Genomic DNA, 22,243 nt, shown 5'->3' with positions numbered 1-22,243 from the left:
TGATGCATCTAGCCCCCAGATGTGTGATATAAGCTGTAACGCCAACTCATTGAAGGGACAACTTTGGGAGCACACATATCAAACGACAAACTAAACTTGGAATCTTTTAAATGTTGGATAGCTTTCATTATTGCTTGCCTCCTACTTCCTGAGTGCTCCAAACCCACTTTCTAAAAGGTCAATGAATTTTTGCCAATCAATCATGTTGCAATCATATGTTTCCTGCCATATAAACCATCAGCAAAAAAAGTAGACTAGTGAGGATGTCACAGTTCCTTTTGGTATGCACTAAAAAGACTATCAAGGCAACATACAACTTTGCTTTGTTCAAAAGATGGGCAGCTTCATAACTCACTACACTTTTGTTTGGTGTGAAACAATGTTTTCATTACAAATTAATTTCCATATAGTCTTATGACGTACCAAAAGATCTTGTGATGTACATGGCAAACGTGACAGATCATGGCAGTCAGTAAAGTGATTATTTACGAATGGACACAGTCCAGCAAGAAGCAGAGATAGGGCTACCACCGTCTGACACACTCAACCTAGTGGAGCATTTAACCTGTGCAACAGTGTCGCCATGGGTTCCATGAATGCTTCAAGTGATGCTTTAAATCTGACTAATTGGACAACTTCAGCCCAACTAAATTTCCCCAGCTCCAACAAGAAAATGGGTGCCCCAGGTTGCTGATACTTTTGCCAATTTTGACAGACCGTAGGCCAGACTAGAGCGAGCGGTGCATTCGTGTCGCCCTGTTAAAAGAAGGCCACACAGGAATGGCATCCTCTCCTTAGTTTAACATCAGCAGCCAATCTGTGCAGGATGGCCAGTGACGTCAATCAGCAAGTGCAGGAAATGCCGTGCTGATTACTGATGTATTTGCTATTCTGCCATGGCTCCCTTTTGAGTGAAGAAAAGTTGTACGTCTTAGCGGTATCGTTGAGAATGGTTACTTGATTAACTGATAGTGGGGTTTAACGCGCCGACGTAACACAGGCGGTGAGGCACGCCGTAGTGGAGGGCTCCGGATTAATTTTGACCACTTGGGGATCTTTAATGTGCGCCGAAATCTCGTACACACAGGCGTTTTTGCTTTTCGCCTCCATCAGAAAAGCGGCCACCGCGGCCGGGAATCGAACCCGCAACCTTGTGCTCAGCAGCGCAATGCCTTAGCCACTGAGCCACCGTGGCGGGTAGAATGGTTACTTCCACGCTTTGAATTGCACATCTACCATATACTGCAAAATAGGCTTCTAAAAGCTGGTGAAAGTGAAAATGCTGCAATGTGTTTTGCCTTCTGTCTTCTTTTTTCAATGTTTATGTTCGAACTGATTTGCACCATGTATAACTCGCACAGATCAGAGCCATCCTGCACACCTCAACAAGCATTCCCTGTAAACTGGGTTCATTCAGTACATTAGATTGCCAGAGGGCATTAGACATTATTGCGTGGGGCTGCTTTTAAAGTGCGAAGCTTTGCCATGATTAAACTGAATTTTTAAAAGCCTTCATTCAAAAAGTGAACGCTTAAAGGGAATTTTAAGCTATGAAAAGAAAATTTTGCCTGCAGAGAGGAGTCAGTGTTTAATAAGGCTGAAATGGATACTGTGGGTAATCAAATAAACTTTAATACACTCCTTACAAGCAATACTAATAGCTTAAAAGTTATTGAGATGATGACATACGGTGATATCCTCACATGGTGATGAGCTGCTTCTTTAAATGCAACTGGACTGTACTGCACGCATTAACTCACCTGTTTTTGTGTGTACCACCGCACACTCTGTGTAACATCCCAGTTTACAAAATGTATTTGTCTGTTGATCTATAAAAAAGGCTAATTAAAGAACATTATTTGCCTACTAGTGACAGAAAAGTGAAAGCCTGCAGAACTTTTACAACCCCTGTTTGGTATTGGATATACAGTGTAGACCATTTATAACGTAACCGCTTATAGTGCGGGACCGGATATAACGCAGGTTTTTGTGACCACCGGTTTTGTGACCACCGGCGCAGCTGGGGCATCGTTTTAGGGTAGCAAAAGAAAAAAAGAAATGATGAAATCGGCCACCTGACGCAGCGTGCACTCCTTGCTCTCCTCCAACTTCGACACAAGAAAAAAATAGGCACCTTTTCAGTTCGCGCGTACGTGATAACCACAGCTGACCTTGCTTGATGTACCTCGGAAGATAGCGACCGACTCCCCGTCTGCGCGTGGCAAGTTGTTTCTATTAATCGTGAACCGCATGGCCCGTTTTCGCACACGAATTGTGCACATCGGCGTTGCGCGTGCGCTTTTTTCATGCTCGCGTCTACGATTCCGCGCTCGCGGTGGCTTCTTCGCATGGCAGTGGGAGGAGCATGACGACTTGCACCAATGAAAAGACGTGCACCTAATGGCGGGAGATTCGAAGCGCCCAGAGCCGGCTAGCCGCGCCAGAGGTGTTTTTTAGGCTAAAGTACCTCGATCAAATGAAGGGACTTTAGTTTAGGCTTACCACCGCGGTATTTTTTGATGGGCGCTTTCACAAGCAGCGTGGATAGCAGTTTATATTCCACTTTGCGGTCACATTATCAGCTCTTTTCTTGCATGAGCATCTTCGCTTGCGCCTCGTGCGGCATTTCAGCGAGCGCTTAGAAGTTGTCGCTGGAGCTGCCTGCACCGCTTCACGGCCAGTGCGGACGCCATGTTGCTACCTCTTACTGCGCCGCACACATTACGCCAGTTGTATCCGCGCCGGCGTCGCCGCGCCTGAGGCGTGCGCTGCACGTTTTCGCGAGAAATCGCTCCATGCGGCTCACGCTTTAGAACATTGTGCAGATAAGCCACCGCTCTTTCCGAACAAGCGAGCCGTGCGAAGGTTTCCACCACCAGTACGTTGCGCTGATAAGCAGCCGCCTTCGGCATCATGAACACAAGGTGGGGTAAAAAAAAAATCCCGCTGGCCTTTCTTATCATGTCCTGCGGCATCTTCATAGACGCAAAAAACGCAGCCATGGTCTTTCAAAACACAAACACAACGGAATTTAAAGCCGCACTCGCCGTTTGTAAGACCGCGCTTTCGCAATGCGAGACCCTGCAGCAGCGGCTGATGTTAAAAATAATACGAAATAAAGACCCTGCCTTCGTTTTTAGGTGCTGTGCGTTTGGGTGATAAAAAATTTAGGATGACTTGAGAGGTAGGGGGCGATTTGGTTGAATTCGCGCACGTTTTGGTTATAGTGCGGTACCGCTTATAGTGCGGATTTTTGCGGCTCCCGCGACATACGTTATAAGCGGTCTACACTGTATCTGGGTCATAAAAAAGCAAGCCAAATTTACTCATGTACTTCTAGTTTGATGGAGCTCTTCTTGGCCTAAGCCACTACCCAATTGTATTAGGTGTGCAATGGTTAAAACAATATGAGAAGAACTGTAGCCTGCAGGTATCAATGCCCATATCCAACCCTGCAAGAAACTGAATCATGACATCAGCCTGTAAGTAAGCATGTGCCTTCAGGGCTGACAAGAGTATCGACTGCTATTGATGTTATTTCCTTGGCAGTAATTGTATAAATGCAAATGAATTTGCAATAGCAGCAGAGGAAAAGAAATTTGAACACAAAAGCAACCCGAAGGCTAGCGAATAGCAACATCACACTTGTTTTTTGGGCTCCATGTAATACATGCAGATATGATGTGAATGCTGAGAATACAGGCACACATGGCTTCCCATGCAAAAAATAAAATAAATTGAGGGCACTCAGTGTTCTCACAATGCACAGCTGAGTAACGAGAAGTGTATTTTATACTTGAAGAAAATGCCTGCAATGCTTGCATCATATCAAGAAGTACCAACTTTCCAGCTTGCAAGAAGACAAAGTGACAGTGCCTGTCAATTCAGCAGATTGTGGCCAGCAGTGCTCCAAAGGTTTTGTTGCAGGCATGTAAGATGTGCCAGTCCACCTCAAATTAAGTCTTTTCCACACAGTGCCTTAATAAAGTGCTACCAAGTCCACCACCCTGTGCCGTCAACATGCAGTTCAACGCCAGAGTTCTGATGCCTCCTGTCTACTCACAGCATTGATGCCACGAACTTTAACGTCCGCATCTTCATCCTCTGCTGACTTTCGAGTTTTGACATCAAGGTCAAGTTCAATGTCCATTCCAGCAAAGTCATCAAAAAGATAGTAGTCGCCAGAACGTATAGCTGCAAAAATGAGCAGTGGGGCATTGATTAGAGGTATCAGTGGTGCCAGCTTGTGGCGCAAGCAATTACGAACCTACAAGCAGCCATGAGCAGGCCAAGCAACAGGCTCTGATATATGGATGCACACCAATGATTCTTTTTTTCTTTCGCAGCCATGCTTTGAGAATGCTGAATGTGCCGCACTACAACTCGCATGCAGCACATTTAACCGAACGGGGTCCCAACAAGCAAGGTAACAGCATTTCAACTGCCTAATTGCCTCACAACAAAAGACAGCCCCCACTAAAGGCATCAGTACATAACAGTTGTTTAGCATTGAGGCGACATTCAAGAACACTCCTCATCCAACCTTAGGAATATGATTTTGATAAAGTATGCAAGGTGCTTACTAAACTAACTTTACTGAACTAGCAGTAATTAGTCATTGATACCAATGCCATCCACGGCAAAGCCAGTTCGCTTCGCATTAGTTTTTAAACCCAAGAATAAAAAAATGCAAGTGAACTACACACAACTGCAAATTGTGGTTAAGTGTGTGACCGACGGCAACAATGTTCCAGGTAGGCATGACACCTGATACAAACAGCCCAAGCAAACAAACGGCCCAGAGAGAAACACCACTGGCTCAACACATGTAGCCAAGAGCGACACAGATTGGAAGCGAGAGACAAGCGACTGCACAACAAGCACCACCACAGACAACACTTAAAAGGGAAGCCTGCAAACTACTACACGTTGTGTGGCGGCTCCTCAAGGTCAAATTTCGGAAGTCAATTCAAACTTTAGCAGCAAAAGCAAGTTCTACTGTTACAGACAAACGTAAGCATACCAATAATAAAAATTCTGGTGCGAGATCCTGCATGACAACCAGAATAGCAGTGATCAACAAATTTTTGACATTATTTGATCTTGTATCCAAAAGAGATATACTACCAAGGAAATAATTTTTATAAGAAATGAAACTATCCAAGAGGAAGCTTCAACTCTAGTGCTCATACTGCACTTTTATGTGGTTAGGTACAAACTCGTCCTGCAAAATTCTGAATCTGTTAAGGCAAATTAGAATAAATACCTTACTAGGCTCTAAAGTAAACAAAATGCACGGGTTTAAAACTGTTCAATCAAAAATGAGAAACTTCACATTTCATTTTCCCAAAAACTGCTTTGAACTCTACGGATCACAATAGTCTGTCTGTCTGTGTGTGTGTGCATGTGCATGTGCATGCGTGCGTGTGTCTTTGTACAACCAAAAAATTTCAGCATAACGCTGCACAAAATGTAAATATATTGTACAATACACTTTTTGCTTTTCATAAGAAAAAATCTCAGCGCAACTCGAGCCTCGGGAGATAACTTAGATTTGCTGAAACCACTTGCTTAAAACTTTATTTGATGAGATTTTTCTTTTTTTAAGGCTGCAGGCCTTATTTTATTAAGACACCCTGCATCTCATCCCTCAGTCTAACTTATCACTCTTTCCCTATCTCTTATGCAGCTTTTTTTAACTGCCAAACTGACAGCTGAAAAACTGCAAAGGATGCCATGCATAGTGTACTCCTCTAGACATGGTTACACATCATGTGTGGCATGCTTTGCAGCTCTCTACTTTCTCTGCAATTGGTATAAAAAGAGCTGTGCAAGGGGCAGCACGTAACCCCTGGGTTGAGAACATTGATGTTCTCTGGAAGTGCTCACACTGAGCACTGGCACTCGGAGCAGAGCAAGAACAACCTGCTGCTCGTCATCCCATACAGTCTCGCTTAATTCAGGATGCAGCAAACCCCTAACAAACTTAACCGCTTGCATGATTCAGTTGAGTAGAATCCCAGTGATATGATCACAGCTGATAGGAAATTTGGGATGATTCAGGTTCTAAAACTTCCCCAGCTGGACTGCAGTGTGTACAGTTAGCTGAAGTGTTACTCACATGCATTCTCATGCTGTGAGAGATGATACAATCAATGAGGGCTTCTATGGCAATAACAGTGGCTCGAAAAATGGCTCTGACTGCAGCTGGTATCGTGGATCAGACAGCCGTGCAAGAAAGACTTAGCTCGCGTAGCAAACGTTTATTGTACAGCTAGCACTGTAAGTGGAGAAATCAGTGTGCATTTTAGAAGTTTTTTCAGAATGCATGCTTAGCAATCTCACAGCAAAAGAAAGAACCCAGGAAGTGTAACAGACTTTTGCAGGTGCAAGCAGAGACAATAAATATGCATCTTCTCTGATCAATTGGTTCGTTTAGTTCACAGCTCGCACAATTGGAAATATCTCATTCAGAGTCATGGACACTGTGCTAGCTGGCCTGAAGTGACACACGTGCCTCGTATGAATTGTGGATGACAAATATTTTTCTCTACCTCGAAGAATTCATATTTTGATTCTGCTGTATATGCTTCCCATCCTTTCAGCAGCCCTTGGAGGGAGCTCTCCCAAATTTTTTTCAAACTACTCAATCCTACAAAAGGCCAAAGTAGCACTCTCAGTATTCTGTGAACAATTTAATTACTTGTTATATTGCAAATGATTGAATGGACAAATGCACAAGTGATTGAATCATTTACTTAGAAATTGAAATAAATAAAAAGAAAAGAGAAAGAAACAAAGATTGCCCTGCGCGACAAAAAAAGCTCTTAACGTGCGACAAGCATTCCTGCCAATTATCCAGTGGTTGCTGCAAGATGCCATCTAGCCCAGCAGTTAAGTGATGCTACAGAGCCGAAGCTCCCTCTTGGGAACGCGAGTGGCCCCTGACGGTGCCGAATGCAGCTTGCGGGGAGAGACCTGGAGAAGCCAGCACACAAGGCGGGCAGGCGGGAGTCGAGGGAGACCCTTTACACGCATAGTGAGACGAGCGGCGGCTGGAGCCCTGGCGGGGGGGCGCAATCGCCGAGGGCCGGGGCAGACTGGCGAGTCGCACATGTGGCTGGCCCGCAGTGGACAGCCGGGGCTCCATGTAGCTGTCCAGGTAGGCCGTGAAGCCCGCCGAAACGGGAGACATAGTCAGCTGGCCCATGGAGGGCGACTCCCCACCCCCCGCAGGGGGCTCCTCTTCCAGCAGGGACTGGCCCCCCGCGGGCGTCGAGTACGGGGTTGAGTACTCTACCGGCGGGGGAGGGGAAGCCCTGTTACGCTTCTGCCCCCAGCACCTGCGCCCCAGTCTGCCGTCCAAATCAGATCGGCTCAAACAAGGTACCCATGAACTGACCGCCACTGGGGCAGTTGGATACCAACCCTTGCGTACCGCGACGCAAAGATCTTGCTGCTGACGTTGGCCAAGACAGAAAAATTACAACATACCCGCACAATGAAACCCAAACTGTTCAATAAAACTGGAAAAAAAAAAGGGGGGGGGGGGGGGACTAACAACAAAGGCAAGTATTTGACATGCTGACACCATGCCACCCTAATGTGGTTTATTTCAAAGTTCGGTGAACAGGAGTAAGTTGCACAGGATGCATGTGCGTAATTTCTTCCTTTAATCTTGTCTAGCGTCGGTGGTTTAGGACAATGTAGCAAATGATACACAATTAAGTCTTCGCAAAGAACCCCTGACCTACCTATAGCCCCCCTCCCATGAAGCTTATTCAGAAGTCACACTGCCAACTCCCAAAGGTTAACTTGCTGCCTCTGCACTGCTGTATATTAGCAACATACACATAACCGGGGGAGCTCACTGCTCCTCCGTAAAGCAGGGTGCTTCATTGAATTATCCAGCAAGAAAGTAAAAATATTCCTTGGGGCCCTTAAAAATTGTTTTAAGATCAGTGTTCCCCCTTAAATCTGCTTACGAGTGGCTTGAATGCTAAAGCTTTGTGGCTTCTACTAGAATTGTACGCACCCAGCTTCAACGCTGTTTATGTACTTGTGTGGTCAACCGTGCTCTACCAACACATAAAGTGGCTGTACACCTGAAGTCAAAGTGCTTTCCATCAAGAGACAAGGTGCCATCCCCCGCCAGCTCCCCAGACACTAGGCAGGCTGAACTCCTCCTGGTGTGCTACGGAGTGATGAGTTGTGTGTGGTACTGGAGCCATGCGGAGCTCATGCTTGTTTTATGTCTCTCGTGTTTTATTTCTTCCCTTGGCACCCTTTCAATCAAAAGCTGCATTCCACGCATGCAAGTAGAATTTTGGGGCTATCCACTGCTCACAACGTCGGGTTTTTCATCTCGTAAAGCATAGCACGCAAGGCTCTCGTCTAAATGCCTAAATAACTATCCAAAATGCTGTAGACAATATCGCCCCATGATTAGATTTTGATTAGTCATAAAATTAGTTAAGATAAAGTAACTAAATTTTTAATTAAATTTTTAACAAGTGGACTCGGTCACAAATTTTCCACAACAAATTTGCAGAACACCACCCCAAAATTTTCCAAATACCATCCGAGACAATACCTTAAAATTTGTGGCACCCAGGTAAAATTAAAACAGCGCACAAGCGGCACAATATTGCAGCAGGCACATGCCCGCTGATAACTACAGCAGCTGCGAGCAGAGGCGTTGCCTATCTTCTCTGGGGGGCTCCAGCAGAAGGCAGTAGATTGTATGGGGTACGTCTTGTTTGAAAGATTGTGAAATACACTTTCCTATACTAAAGACATTTTCACAGAAACTGTTGTATTCACCATTTCTTTAGACTCTCAACAACTAAACGCGCTCGTTCAAAGTTGCACAATATGGACCTCGAAACAGCACAACAGGGGAAAGACAGCAGTGAAGGCGGGTAACACGAGATGAGCGCCCACCTCACATTACCCGCCCTGTTGCGCTGTTTCGAGGTCCACATCACGCTTACCACAAACCAGCTAGCCCAGCTAGCCCCGCTCACTGTTCAGCTGCAGCATATGTTACAAATCGTTTATTTTATCTGAACTAAATTCCAGGCTAATCAAAATGTAGATGTCCACACCCTTTCAAGCGGCCACATGGGTCTTTGATCAAAAACTATTTTTAGAGTTGTGATGATAAAAATTGGGGGACTTTTGTAGTCCATTCTGATTGTAGATATAAAGTTTGTTTTTGTGTAAAACGAATATATCCAAATTTGTATCGGATTTTTATATTTGATTTTTTTACAGGTATCAGTGAACTGTGCACAAATCAAGGAGTGAAATAAGACTAAAATTATCATTCTATCTGGTTTGTACCAGAAGTCACAACTGTTTGAAGTAACTTCTGCTGCAGACCAGCTAGAATGATAATTTTAGTATTACTGCACTCCTTGATTTGCGCACAGTTAACTGGTACCTAGTTCAGCTGCAACTCTGCCGCAGTTCTTTTACAAAAGCTGTCAAAAAATCAAAAATAAAAATCCAAATAAATTTGAATATATTTATTTTACACAAAAGCAAATTTATATCTACAATCAGAACAAAAAACTGCATATATCCCCCAATTCTCCTCATCATAACTGTAAAAATAAACGTTCTGGTTTAAGACCAGTGTGCCCCCTTGAATTAGTATTTGTTGGACCTCTGGGTCCTCCAGCTGTGGCGCGATGCTCAGGAAGGGGAGCGACACGTCGTGATCCGATGAGTCTTTAAGGGGGGAGGCTGGTCTTAGACAAAACTTTTTTATTTTTCAAGCTATTGAGATGAAAACTTCCAAACAGTTGTATTTCAGCATTCTGATTTCAAATATCAATTTAGATTTTGGATATCACAAGTAGTTCTAATTTCATACAGATTTCATTGTCAAAAGCCTATCCCCAATTAAAAAAAAAATCTGCTTTAATGATGCTTCTAAACTGCACTTCATTGCATTGCTTAGCAACCAGGGAGTGCAATAAAAGTATTCCCATACTTCTAGCCTTCCTACAACCAATTGTATGAGGGTTCAAACTTCGTTGTTTGAACAAACTTCGTTGTATGAGGACGAAGTTTGTTCAAACAACAAAGTTTGAACCCTCATACAATTGGTTGTAGGAAGGCTAGAAGCATGGGAATACTTTTATTGCACTCCCTGGTTGCTAAGCAATGCAATGAAGTGCAGTTTAGAAGCATCATTAAAGCAGATTTTTTTTTTAATTGGGGATAGGCTTTTGACAATGAAATCTGTATGAAATTAGAACTACTTGCGATATCCAAAATATAAATTGATATTTGAAATCAGAATGCTGAAATACATCTGTTTGGAAGTTTTCATCTCAATAGCTTGAAAAATAAAAAAGTTTCTCTAAGACCAGCCTCCCCCCTTAATGGAAAACAGAAGAAGAAGCAGGCGCGAGCCGGCGCCGCCACATTAGCATGCGGCAGCTCGTGAAGCGTAATGAAATGACGATGGTTAGCGTCGTCTGCTGCAAGGGGTGACGAAGAGGAAGTCACAACAGTCTCCCCCGCCGACAGATGGCGCTAAGGGGCTTCCAAAGGGTTAAGTAGGGGTACGGGACGCTTGGGTGTAGTGCCCCAGGAAAAACGTACACTGCTGGGCCCGACGATGCCATCAAGTCTAGCAATGAGATTTGTCCCAAACTACAGAGTTGTATTGGACGTTGCCTTTCACAGTGTAGCCCACGTTTTTCTTCAAGGGTGTCTCTTTTGCTTGGTTGGGCGTGATATCCTTGGTATCATCACTCCTCTGATGCCGAGATCGTTTTTGCCGCCACCGGTGCTTATACCATCGGGCGTGTTGCTGCACCTTCAAGTCACGCCATGGTTCGTTTGCAAGCCAGGTTCCCGTTGTGAGGGTTTGAACGACCGAGGGTTTTGTGCTCCTTGTCTGGACCATGTGAACTTTCACTTGAAGCCTCCCTCTGTGCTCGGCATGACGTCTTCTGACTCGCTCTTTCTTTCTGCGTTTGCGTCTTTTGGACTCGGTTCGTAATCCAGATGTTCGCTCACGAAGATTTTCTGCTGGCTGTGGCGCCAGCTCGCTGGAGTGCAGGATTATCTTGGACTTGATCGGAAAGGTGTCCGACTGCTTGTTGCTGTGAAATCGTAGAACTTTTGAGCCTCCAGAAAGCGAGGAAAAAGACTTTTCCGATGAAGGAGTTCCTTGTTCCGAAACGGAGGATGCAACAGGGTCGTTGCTTGCCAATTGTCTTGTGTTCGTTGACGCTTCTCGGAAGACCTTATTCTGGTGCATCGCTTCTTTACTAGGGAACTCTGATCCAATGAAACGACCGTCTAGGGAGCCTTTCGGCAGTCGGGCTGTCAGTGGGCAGCTGTTTTCCACTGATTTGAATTGGTGCTTCGACGTAACCATTGGGAGTACAGTACTCGAATTTGTTCTAAAGGGCACCTTTGTGATTTTCCACGCGTTTAAGTCGGGTAGTGGATGGTCTGGTTGTGGGGATGCCCACTTGTCTCTCTCCGTGGTGTTTTGCTCGGAATTCGGCAGCAGCGCGGAATCGCTGCTTGCCACTCGTCCTTCTGGGGTCTTGACTCCGACACTTTTAAGTTCGCAGAAATGACGAAAAAGTTTAGAGACCACTCCATCTTCAACGGACGATCGAAGGACAACAGCACTGGCACACTGAATGATGTCGGCTGCAGCACACGATGGGCCTTGCACAGTCCATCCTAATTTAGTCTCTACAGCCTTCAGCTTTCCATGCACAGGTTTTACGGTACCCGTTACCAGCTCCCAGTAATAGTCCGAGCCAACGAGGACCGCAGTCTGCTTGTCATTAACTCCTTGTACAGAGAGAGGCTGCGTATCCAGGTGCATCTCATTCATAGCCGTTAAAACTCTCTCTCCTGGTAGGGGAATATTTTCGCTGCATATCGTCTCAACTTCCAGCGCTTCGATACTAATCCGGCGTATGTTGTCTGCAGCGAAAAGGATGACTCGTACCTTCTTCATCATTTTCCGCGTATTTTGACCTCCGAACACGCCTACGGTTAACGTTTCCTCGCCCAGCGGTTTGCAACCGAGTTTTTGAGAAGCACTGGCGGTAATGAAGCTCCACTGGCTTCCCCCATCAAACAGAACTCGGTAGCGCCCTGACGTTTTCATGCCTCCTATTTTGGCTGTGAGAGTCTGCAGCAGCACGACTGAGCCCGCTTGTTTGGAGACCAAGTTGACAGGGGTCGAGGTAACGTTGCCATCGTCGTTCTTAGTACTGTCTGAGGCGCACACGGATGTTGCATGCCTCCTCAAGCACTTGCTACATTTAAACAGGCTTCTGCACTGTTTAGCCATGTGGCCCTTCTTGAGGCAAAGGAAGCATCGTCCTGTTTTGGCGAGAATCTCCTTTTTGGACGAAAGGCTCAGTTTTTCGGCATTACAGTCTTCGGCAGAGTGCGTTCCAGAGTGGCAAAACAAACACTGCTGTAGCCTGCTCACTGTGCCTTGCAAAGCTGAGGTCGTTGCAACGTCATGCAGAAAGCTGCGTTTTCGTCCATCTTCTGAGGTTCGGTAAATTTGCTGTGTGGCGTGTTCATCAAGAGCCTCCCGACACGTGAGCTGATGGTCGAAGAAATCCAAGAGCAGTTGAAGCTCCTGGTCCGGAGAGGTCATTCGACCGGAGGAGTCGCCGTGTGGGTTCAATGAAGCGCCATCTGGGGAAAATGGCGTCTTGCGCCCCTCATGGAACCGCAGGACCATGTCTGTCGGTAGTACCCTTAAAAGGATTTCACGCAGCATGCTGCAGTAGTCGCTCCCCTTCCCGGGTTTCGGCACCATGTGTTGGACCTCTGGGTCCTCCAGCTGTGGCGCGATGCTCAGGAAGGGGAGCGACACGTCGTGATCCGATGAGTCTTTAATGGAAAACAGAAGAAGAAGCAGGCGCGAGCCGGCGCCGCCACATTAGCATGCGGCAGCTCGTGAAGCGTAATGAAATGATGATGGTTAGCGTCGTCTGCTGCAAGGGGTGACGAAGAGGAAGTCACAACAGTATTTATTCTGTTGCTGAAAAATTCACCAAGCATTTCAATTTTTTGGCACAATCAATGTTACGTGAAACACCTTGTACAACCAAAAATGGAGCCACAGAAACATGCAATGCTTCTGCCATGCACTTTAACCAAATGAAGCAACGGATTCCAACCAAAACTGGCCTATGGAATGTATCGACTCTGAGACACGTTACAACTAAGTGCATTTTACCCTGAACCCTAACATATCCTAGCAGCCACATTAAAACCAAAAGGCATTAATGCAGGTACAGCAAGTTCAAAACAGTGAAGTGAATTCGCCAAGTAAACCTTTAAACTAATTGACAAAATGACGACATGCTTCACTTCAAAAAAAGCAACAGAAAGGCAAAATTTGGACACAAATAGCAGACACAAGCTGTAACAGAAGAAGCAGGGAGAACAGAATGCTACAAGATGAAATTGATCCAGTAAAGGCAAATGACACTTAAAGTAACAACTTTGTATAAGAATATCAAGTGCAGTTGCATAAAACAAGACCTCGAGCTCCCACTCTAGCAGCCAAATGAAAAAAACCCTGCAGCAAAAAAACGAATTTCTCAATGCCCACCTAATCAATCCCGATATAATTTGTTGCATTAATTTAAAGCTTAAAATCCAGTAAATGGTAGGTAGTATCAACCCTTATTGCTCAACCTAAAAAAGGATGTCAAGTAATGTTCCAAAGTATGAAACAAATTCCACATCTGGAACATGGAGTCTCTACAACATCTTCTACTACATCTACCCACCACGGTGGCTCAGTGGCTAAGGCGTTGCGCTGCTGAGCACAAGGTCGCGGGTTCGATTCCCGGCCGCGGCGGCTGCTTTTCTGATGGAGGCGAAAAGCAAAAACGCCCGTGTGTACGAGATTTCGGCGCACGATAAAGATCCCCAGGTGGTCAAAATTAATCCGGAGCCCTCCACTACGGCGCGCCTCATCGCCTTCGTTGCGTCCACGCGTTAAACCCTACAATCAATCAATTCTACTACATCTAATTTCACTTAGAATGCACTTTTTTTTCTCTAAAAGTGGCTTTCAAATTTGGGTGCGCGTTACAATCGGGCTCAAAAGTACATCACGTGGGTAAATTTTTGTGTACCGGCAAATTTTAGCCTGGTGTTGCATATGATGCTGCTGCTACTATTAGCACCTCATTTCAGTAATTACGGCTCCAAAGAAGTACCGCTATGAACTGTCCTTCAACCACAAGGTTTTGTTTCATTTCGCCGGGAGCGAGGGAACTGAGTGCATCATGCACAGTGGACATCCCGGAGGTGTGTGCACTACTGGCCCCCCCCCAAAAAAAGTGTCATATTTCCATGCCATGCTTCCAGGAAAGGATTCACCGGCCGCAAGCATGGACATTTTTGAAAACTGACTTTATGGAGGAATTCATAAAGGAGCAACGAGCAATGAATGAACCCATGGCCCCGTCAGGTGTGACATTACGAGGGCCAAGATGCTTAACCCTTTAGGGGTTTTTGCCGTATACGCACAGTGGCGGTTTTCTGTCCCGCAAGGTCTTTGCCATATGGGTACGGTTTCAAACCTCCGTTTGAAATTTCGCGCCATAATGACGATGCATGCTCACTGGGAGGTGCTGCCACCTCCTAGGACTTTCAAAAGAAATTTGATTGTGTTACCTTCTTGCAGAGAAAAACAGTACTCTCTATCTTCAGCACGTCACGAGGTCTGTGTCGGCACCTTTTTATAGTTTCAGTTTCACCGCGTGATTGCAATGGTGGCGCGTGAAACTTGATTTTTATCTTTATCGGCACTCCCTTGTAGGGGCGGTGGAAGCTGATTTCGATCTATATTAGCGCTGCTACTAGCTAGTTTATTACCGATGCTCACGAGGTATTCTCGCTCTCCTTGTTTACTGTTCCCGATTTTTTTTTAGAATTTATTCCCGACTTTACACATTTTTTACATTCAAAATCTGCAATAAAGTAATTTGACCATCTGGGAAAGATTTTTTTTTTTTCAATTCGACCCTTGAAGGGTTAAATAGCAAATGCTTTTAATGTTTTCCGCTACAGTTTTAAAGCCAGCATTAGCTGTAAAACCAAGTTTAAAAGCACAAGGCATTTTCACTGCCACAGTTGCAAACGCCAAACAAAATATCTTTTGCCAGGTGCATGTTATCACGTCTTTGGCATCTGCGTGGTAGAACCCGAGTCCATTATTCTTTGTAATTTTCTCTAGTAAGCCCACATGTGTATTACAATCTGGAGCGTGTAAGAATCGCGAAAATACGGTATGCAGAATTGATATTTTAAGTTGCAGGTTTTAATTTACTTTTTTTCTTACAATATTTCTGTCACCAAAAAGAACTTGACATATAAATTCAATTTATTTATCTTTGGGGCCATTCATATAATCCAGCAGGTATTACTAATATATGATATTATCGTGATTCCAATTTTGCACCTTGTATCACAGCTAACTTTCAGAAATAAATGCCAAAAAGTGCAAAATGAATCTAAGCAGGAAATAAGACCGCAAACACGCGAAGTAATTTAATAAGACAATTGAAAAGTCTTCAGCTAAAACCAGTTTCGGCAAAGGTTAAGGAGCGTGACATGAAAGTGTTTGACACAAAGCATTTTTCATGCTATACTCGTACCATGATGGGCATAATAATGAATGGCAATACTGCTCATAACGTCTTAAGTATCGTAACACAACCTGAAAGGCATAAAACTATATAAAAAAAAGATGATGATGATGTTTAGATTTTTATGGCTCAAGGCCGACTAAGGGCAAACAGCGCCAAAGAAATGTATGCAAGAAAACTGCTTTCACACAAAAATCACATTCCCAACATGACACTAAAGGCACAGTAAAGGCTGAACAACTCGTTTCAACTGAACAATAGCCCCTTCCAAAACTCTTTCAGCTTTGATTCGGCTGCAAGCAGAGCTGCATTCGTTTAGAAACAAGTAGAGCTGGAATTCTCTCTCCAGTTTTCTTTAATTCCTTTTTTATAACACAGAACTGCGTGACACAGACAGAGAAGCTGCTGGCACCTGGGGGAAAGTGTGTAAAGCACGAACAGTAAACAAGCTTGGTTGCCTTGCCACTCTCGCTCATAATCTCCCATTGTTGTCGGTGTTCTCCGGTTTACATGTATGCTGGCAGCAGGAACAAATGGTTGCATATGCGTCCACCTTCACAAACATTTATACTACATTTGTTCATTAAGGAAAAGCACCCGAAAAAAATCAATTAAAACAATGCCTGCCTCGTGAGGTACCGTACTTACCCGATTCTAACGCGCACTTTTTTCCCGAAAAAATAGGCGGAAAAGTCGCATGCGCGTTATAATCGGATACGAAACCGAAACTGCCGAAACAGCGGAAATTTTGTCCCACCCATCGTCATTGCCATCTCAAGATGGCGCCAACTTTCGGACCATCCATGTTTCGGACGCAGGAAACCTAGGCTTTTCTATCGGCATTCCCACAAATCGTCAAATTGTTCCACTTGCGCGCTTGATACAGCAATGGCAGTAGCAGCAACAAAGGTGCACCGCTTCCCTGAGTGGCTTACGAGCGGCTTCCATGCGTTCAAAACGAGCGGTCGGCTGAAGCGTGCCCCTCTGGAGAAGCTCGTGGGATGGGCGTGCGAGGTGTGGGCCACGATCCCATCGACCATGGTTGAATGTTCGTTCAGTAGTGTGGCATCGCTAACGTGCTTGGCGGCACCGAGGATGAGATGTTGTAGTCAGCGGAAAGCGACGTGGAGTAAGATGAGTTACTTCGGGAAATAAATCGCCCGTTTCTCTCACATTCGTTTTTCTGGGTCACAAAGTTCCGTGCGCGTTAGAATCGGAGGTGCAAGTTTTTTAGGTTTTTTTGCCAAGAAAATCGGGTGCGCGTTAGAATCGGGAGCGCGTTAGAATCGGGTAAGTATGGCAGTTTGGTAATGTTAGCTGAAGTTGGTGATTTTAAACACATGTTCAATTAAAGCCACTAGCTACATTTATTTTACATACACATGGTCTCACATTACTATTCTTTTCAGAAAAGCACTGAAACAAGCTGTGCCAATCCTGTTGAGGCACTCACAATTGGTGACGTCCCAAATCGTAGAGCGGAAAAATGTACAAGACGACTATACCTATTCACTATTTTTGCCATTTGCTGCATTATTAAACAACTCCCGCTAACGCAAGCCCCATATTTGCATCGTCGGCACTTCAACCTGCCGGTGTATGCCAACCTGTTTTTGGACTTCAGTGTACGATTAATAGTACTATGTGTAAGCAACCCCTCTCATCCTCAACTAATGAAAATGGGAAAAATCTTTATTTCTTTTAAATCTGTGGTGCTATAAGTCAAAGCTAAATAAGTTCCCAAAAGTAGAAGTAGATGCACTAAATTCACAAGTTCCAATGAAGCACTGACAAGATGAGAGGCAAAAAAAAAAAAAAAAAAAAAGACCCCCAAGTTTACGAATGGCTGAAACATTTGGCTCAACAAGCTATAAATACCACAATGTAACAAATATTCAGCCTTAATTACATTTCTGCCTAATCTTGTTGCTGAATGCTTTTTATGTTCACTTTCTAAGCAGCAGGTATGCATGAAGCTAAACAATAAGATGCAGCCAACTAAAGGGGTCACGCACTTATAATGGGGCTCCTCGATTTACAGTCTCGGACTCACCGCGGATAGTCCGCGGGTAGTCCGAGGATTCCCCGAAGCCATAGGGATACATGGGAAAATCGAATGCCGGACTGCTTCTCGGGGAGTCCGCGGTGAGTCCGAGACTGTAAATCGAAGAGCCCCAATATGGGCAGCCTACATTAAACTTGATCTTTGCGCATAATTTAATACCTCCTCCAAACAGTGCCACATAAAAAAGCACAGCCACTCACCCTGAAAATGTGTTTCCGGTTCAACATATTCGCCAGCCCTAACTTTATGTTGATTTGCACGTATTTTGTCCATCTTGCGTTTTATCTTTTCCATAATGTCCCTTTCAGCTGCCCTTTGTTCCTGGAAAAAAAAAAAAAAGAACATTACACGTCACACTTTGTACGTTCTGTGCACTGACAAACATGTTTGTACATATGAACGCCAAGTCGGACAAAACAAGTATTTTACTAATAAGTAATGCTCCAGCTCACTGAGCTAGAAAGCAGATGCAATGCTTATACAGTCTATTTGGGGAGGAGAACACCTAATACTCACATTGTCAAAACCAGTCAATTTTAAGCCAAAAATAATGAAAAAAAGTTAGCTATAATGCCGAATACAGCTTCTTATGCAACATGGCAACACAAAAAAGTAGCACTAAATTTTGGGGTGGCAAAAATGGTTATTGATTGATTGAATAAAGGTTCATTAAAATGGTTTGCTACAATTCTGGCCAACTTCCTCAGTTCATGAAGCAATGGTCATCAGCTGCCCGTGCCTCCAAATCATGACGGCATTTATAATGTCCGACCAACACATATGCACGTTTACATCACCAAGAACAGAGGACATTTCAAGGGAATGTACTTTGCTACTCGCCTAATCGCTACTTCTGTAACTAGATGCTCAAATTACTCTTGTACGCCACAGTACACACCTGTAACCTACGTTTCTAAGTTGAGGCCACAATGCAATCACTAGGTCCACTTTCAGTCAGCTAGTGACATTGAACTGTGGTGGTGTTGGGGATTCAAGCTCATCGCACACTTTCTGTACAGAAAGAAGCCCTGGGTTTGACTCCTTTTTTTTTTTGCTCAATTTAATTCTCTCTGGGCTGTTGGCCTTTTTGTGTGCCATTTCTTGCTTATAGAGTAGGATGCAGGTTTTCTGACCCAACGAGTCAACAACTAAAGCTTTCACACTGAAAAAAATTAATGCCTTTCAACTTTGTGAAGAAGGATGACCTGCTCCCATCGAGCACACACACACACAAAAAAAGAAAACATGTTTATTTGTCATTTGTGAATGAGCGTACTAGCTAATCAGCTGAATAAGCCTTGGAAAGACGGACTTTATTCTGGCAAACAAACATACAGCTGCCTGTTTACATGTAACGTCGTAGGCATATTACTGTTTGTGTATGTATAGCCTGTCCCTGCATATAACCTGTGGCCCCACTTTGTCCACGAATAAAAATAGTATATATCCCCGCGTATTGCCCGCACTCCCACACATTTTATACAGGAAAGGCTGAACCAAAGCTACTTTGATTGATTTTAGGGTTTAATGCGCCAATGCTACACAGGTGACGAGGAGCGCCGTAGTGGAGGGCTCCGGATTTTGACCACCTGGGTATCTTTTACGTGCACCGAAATCTTGAACACACGGGCGTTTCCGCTTTTCGGGACCAAGCCTACTACTCAAGCAAACATGGAACATTTGTTAATGCAAAAAGCTTGCCTATTTTGCATATTGAATACATTTTCTGCACAGCCTAAGCCACAATCACTCAGTGTCACTACCGTATTTTCCGGTCTATAACTCGCACCTTTGTATAAGTCGCACCCCCCTCAAAATGAGTTTTTCCACAAAAAAACGTATATAAATCGCACCGGTGTACAAGACGCACCTGTTAATTAGGTAAACTCATAGTGAATCAGATCGTTAGAAAGTGTGGCGAAAGTTCATGGTTGCGGGGGCCGCCGTCTATGCACGCATCCCCCGGTAAGGAGGGCTAGACATGTGCATATACCGTCCAAATTCTAGACAGAACTAACTTCTCCAAAATTGTTTGATACACACAGATGGCGTGCACCCACAGACGGTGTTTAGGCAAAACAATCAGTCTTCTTCCCGCGACTCGCTAACAAATAATTCAGCAACTTCAAGTGGGAGTTGCGCCGGCGCATTGCTGTCGTCCTGTGAGTCATTGATGTCGTCTTCGCCAACATCTTCACCACTCGCGGACCGGATCACTCCGGCCTTTATGAACCCGGCTACAACTGTTTTAAATGCAGAGCATTTCTTTAACTCGCACTGTCACCCGTCGTCCCTCGGCGTTGTCCGCTCTCAACAACAGGTCAGGTGCGGGCGCACATGCGCGTGCTCCGGCGCTGAAAGAGGCGTTGCAGCAGCAAGTGCTACCTCCTCTCCCTCTACTGCGCACGCTAAGGCAGCGGCGAAGCGTCAGCGTCGAGCGGCCGATCCCGAGCGTCGAGAACGAGAGGCCGCCGCCAGTCGTCAGCGTCGAGCTGCGGATCCATCGAATCAAGAGCGAGACACGGTTTCGAAACATCAGCGGCGAGCGGCGGACCCCGCGTTATGAGAACGAGATGCCGCGGTCGGCCTTGTTGACGTAGTCCATGACGTATGCCGCGCACGTGTAGTGGTCGAGGATGATCTGCAGGTCCATGTTGCAGTCGAGAACCCTTCCGATCCACGGGTTGAACGCGTTCACGCGCTTCTCGGCTGGGATCCTCGCGTGAAGCACGCACGGACGCGACGCGCCAGCCTGCAGAATCTCCGAGTACTCCTCCCCGGACCGCACGTCGAAGGCGCGCAGGAACTCGTCCAAGCTCGGAAACTCCCCGTGCTCCAACACCTCGTGCATTTCGTCGTACTTGGCCTTCAAGCGCCATCGACGCACCTGTACGACAACAACTACAACTACCACCGCCAACTACCACAACCTACGCCACGTGACCACCCCTAATGCTCTGCATTTACTCGTGTCCCTCGCGCGGGGGCATGCGACGGAGTTTTTTGTAGAAATAGAGTCTCAAGAATCGGAGACACATTTGGCCAGCTCTCCAAACATCGCGCGTCTCTTGCGTGCTGTCGTAAATCAGCGCAATAAAGATGTCATGGCGGATGGAAGTGACGCCAACGGAAGCGGCCCGAAAATCAAAACTTATCAGGAAGCTGTCATTTTAAAAATTATCAGCACGTTTACCTCTTCCAGAGTAACTCTCTGTAATAATTTATAAGCTGCATTTTGTTTTTGCAAATTAGTTTGATGTTACTTTTGAATTTATTCTGAACTGTAGGTACTGCGCATGGCAGGAAGTGGCGTGCGGCTGTCGCTGGCCATTATCATTGTTTTTCACTAGAAAAAGCTGCAAATTTCTGGGTTTAACGTCCTGAAGCGACATATGGGCTATGAGAAATGCCGTAGAATTGGGCTTCGGATTCATTTAGACCATAGAGCTGTGTCTCTTAACGTGCGCTGGGCACGCGCGGCCGCCGCGAACCGGATTTATTCCATACATAAGTCGCATCGGTGGATAAGACGCACCAACGAAAATTTCAGAAAAAAAACGCGACTTATACACCGGAAAATACGGTAACGCTATCTGGCGTATTTATTGACAACTCATTTTTCGATTTTATGATGTTTTGTTGATATTTCGCGCGCAGAGACCGCACCAAGAGTGAAATTTGAACCCGCGATAGTGGCGAGTTGTGTGAAAACAGCGTCCGCTTCACGGCGCACTCCGCAAAAGCAGACAGCTGTGGCAGGGAGTTCGGCAGCTGCTGCTGCTGATTTTTGTTACCCCAGCGGCAGTGATGACTCCACGAACGATGTGGATTCGCTATATTTTAGTTCTGATGAAGACACTCTCATTCAAATGCCTCAGACCAACAGGTGCTGCCAGGTAGGTCCGTTTTTGACTTTTGGCTGTATTTATAAATAAAGCGGGCTTCCTATCTGACGACTGCGGCTTTACACATTGATGTGTAGGGTCTGGACAACGTACGGTGTAGATATTTTGCTAAATGCGCCGCGTCATATCGCGTTATCACCTTCACGATAGCCTGGCACTCGTGTCAGATTACCGCTACCAGAGTCCTTCAATGCTTTACTGGTCACGAAACTGCTCTGTAACTCAATGGGAGATCTTCATATGCTACGTTTGGCCACCGCGCGGTGGCGCCACCATCTTACTGAGGTCACTCCACGGGCGGCATTGCGCTGGCTCGAACGGCGGAGACGCGGCTAGTTGTGTTTGTTTTGTGCGGGAAAAAAATGTAACGTGCATCTCATGCTGTTGTGATGCGACTTAATTAGTGCAACTACGATGCCGAACACGTGTTGCGTCCCGGGATGTCGTTCCTTGTACAACGATACAATTGAAAATGTTTCCTTGATCTGTTTACCGAGCGACGGGGAGCTGCGTGAGAAATTGAGGCGTGCCATTCAGAGGCAAGCAACGGGAGATTTCAGTTTCGACTATAAGTGTGTGACAGTGTGTGGGAATGCACT

The 22,243-nt window shown here is 45.3% G+C and overlaps 1 protein-coding gene across 5 annotated transcripts in view; it reads right to left on the bottom strand.

Annotated features, from left to right (window-relative positions):
* Positions 1-22,243, bottom strand: part of Piezo (piezo type mechanosensitive ion channel component) — a 175,022-nt gene that overhangs the window by 35,537 nt on the left and 117,242 nt on the right. For all 5 annotated transcript variants that reach the window (XM_077686396.1, XM_077686399.1, XM_077686398.1 and 2 more), the window contains 2 exons: positions 17,940-18,060; positions 4,064-4,194 (listed from right to left, as the gene is read on the bottom strand). In XM_077686396.1, coding sequence (XP_077542522.1) covers positions 4,064-4,194; positions 17,940-18,060 — 252 coding nt within the window. The remainder of the gene's footprint in view (positions 1-4,063; positions 4,195-17,939; positions 18,061-22,243) is intronic.

Source organism: Haemaphysalis longicornis, unplaced genomic scaffold (assembly GCF_048455015.1).
Source record: "Haemaphysalis longicornis isolate Haplotype H1 unplaced genomic scaffold, Haemaphysalis longicornis Haplotype H1 scaffold_1, whole genome shotgun sequence".
Classification (NCBI taxonomy): Eukaryota; Metazoa; Arthropoda; class Arachnida; order Ixodida; family Ixodidae; genus Haemaphysalis; species Haemaphysalis longicornis.
Note: the sequence above shows the minus strand (reverse complement) of the source record. Positions and strands in the feature narration are given on the sequence as shown.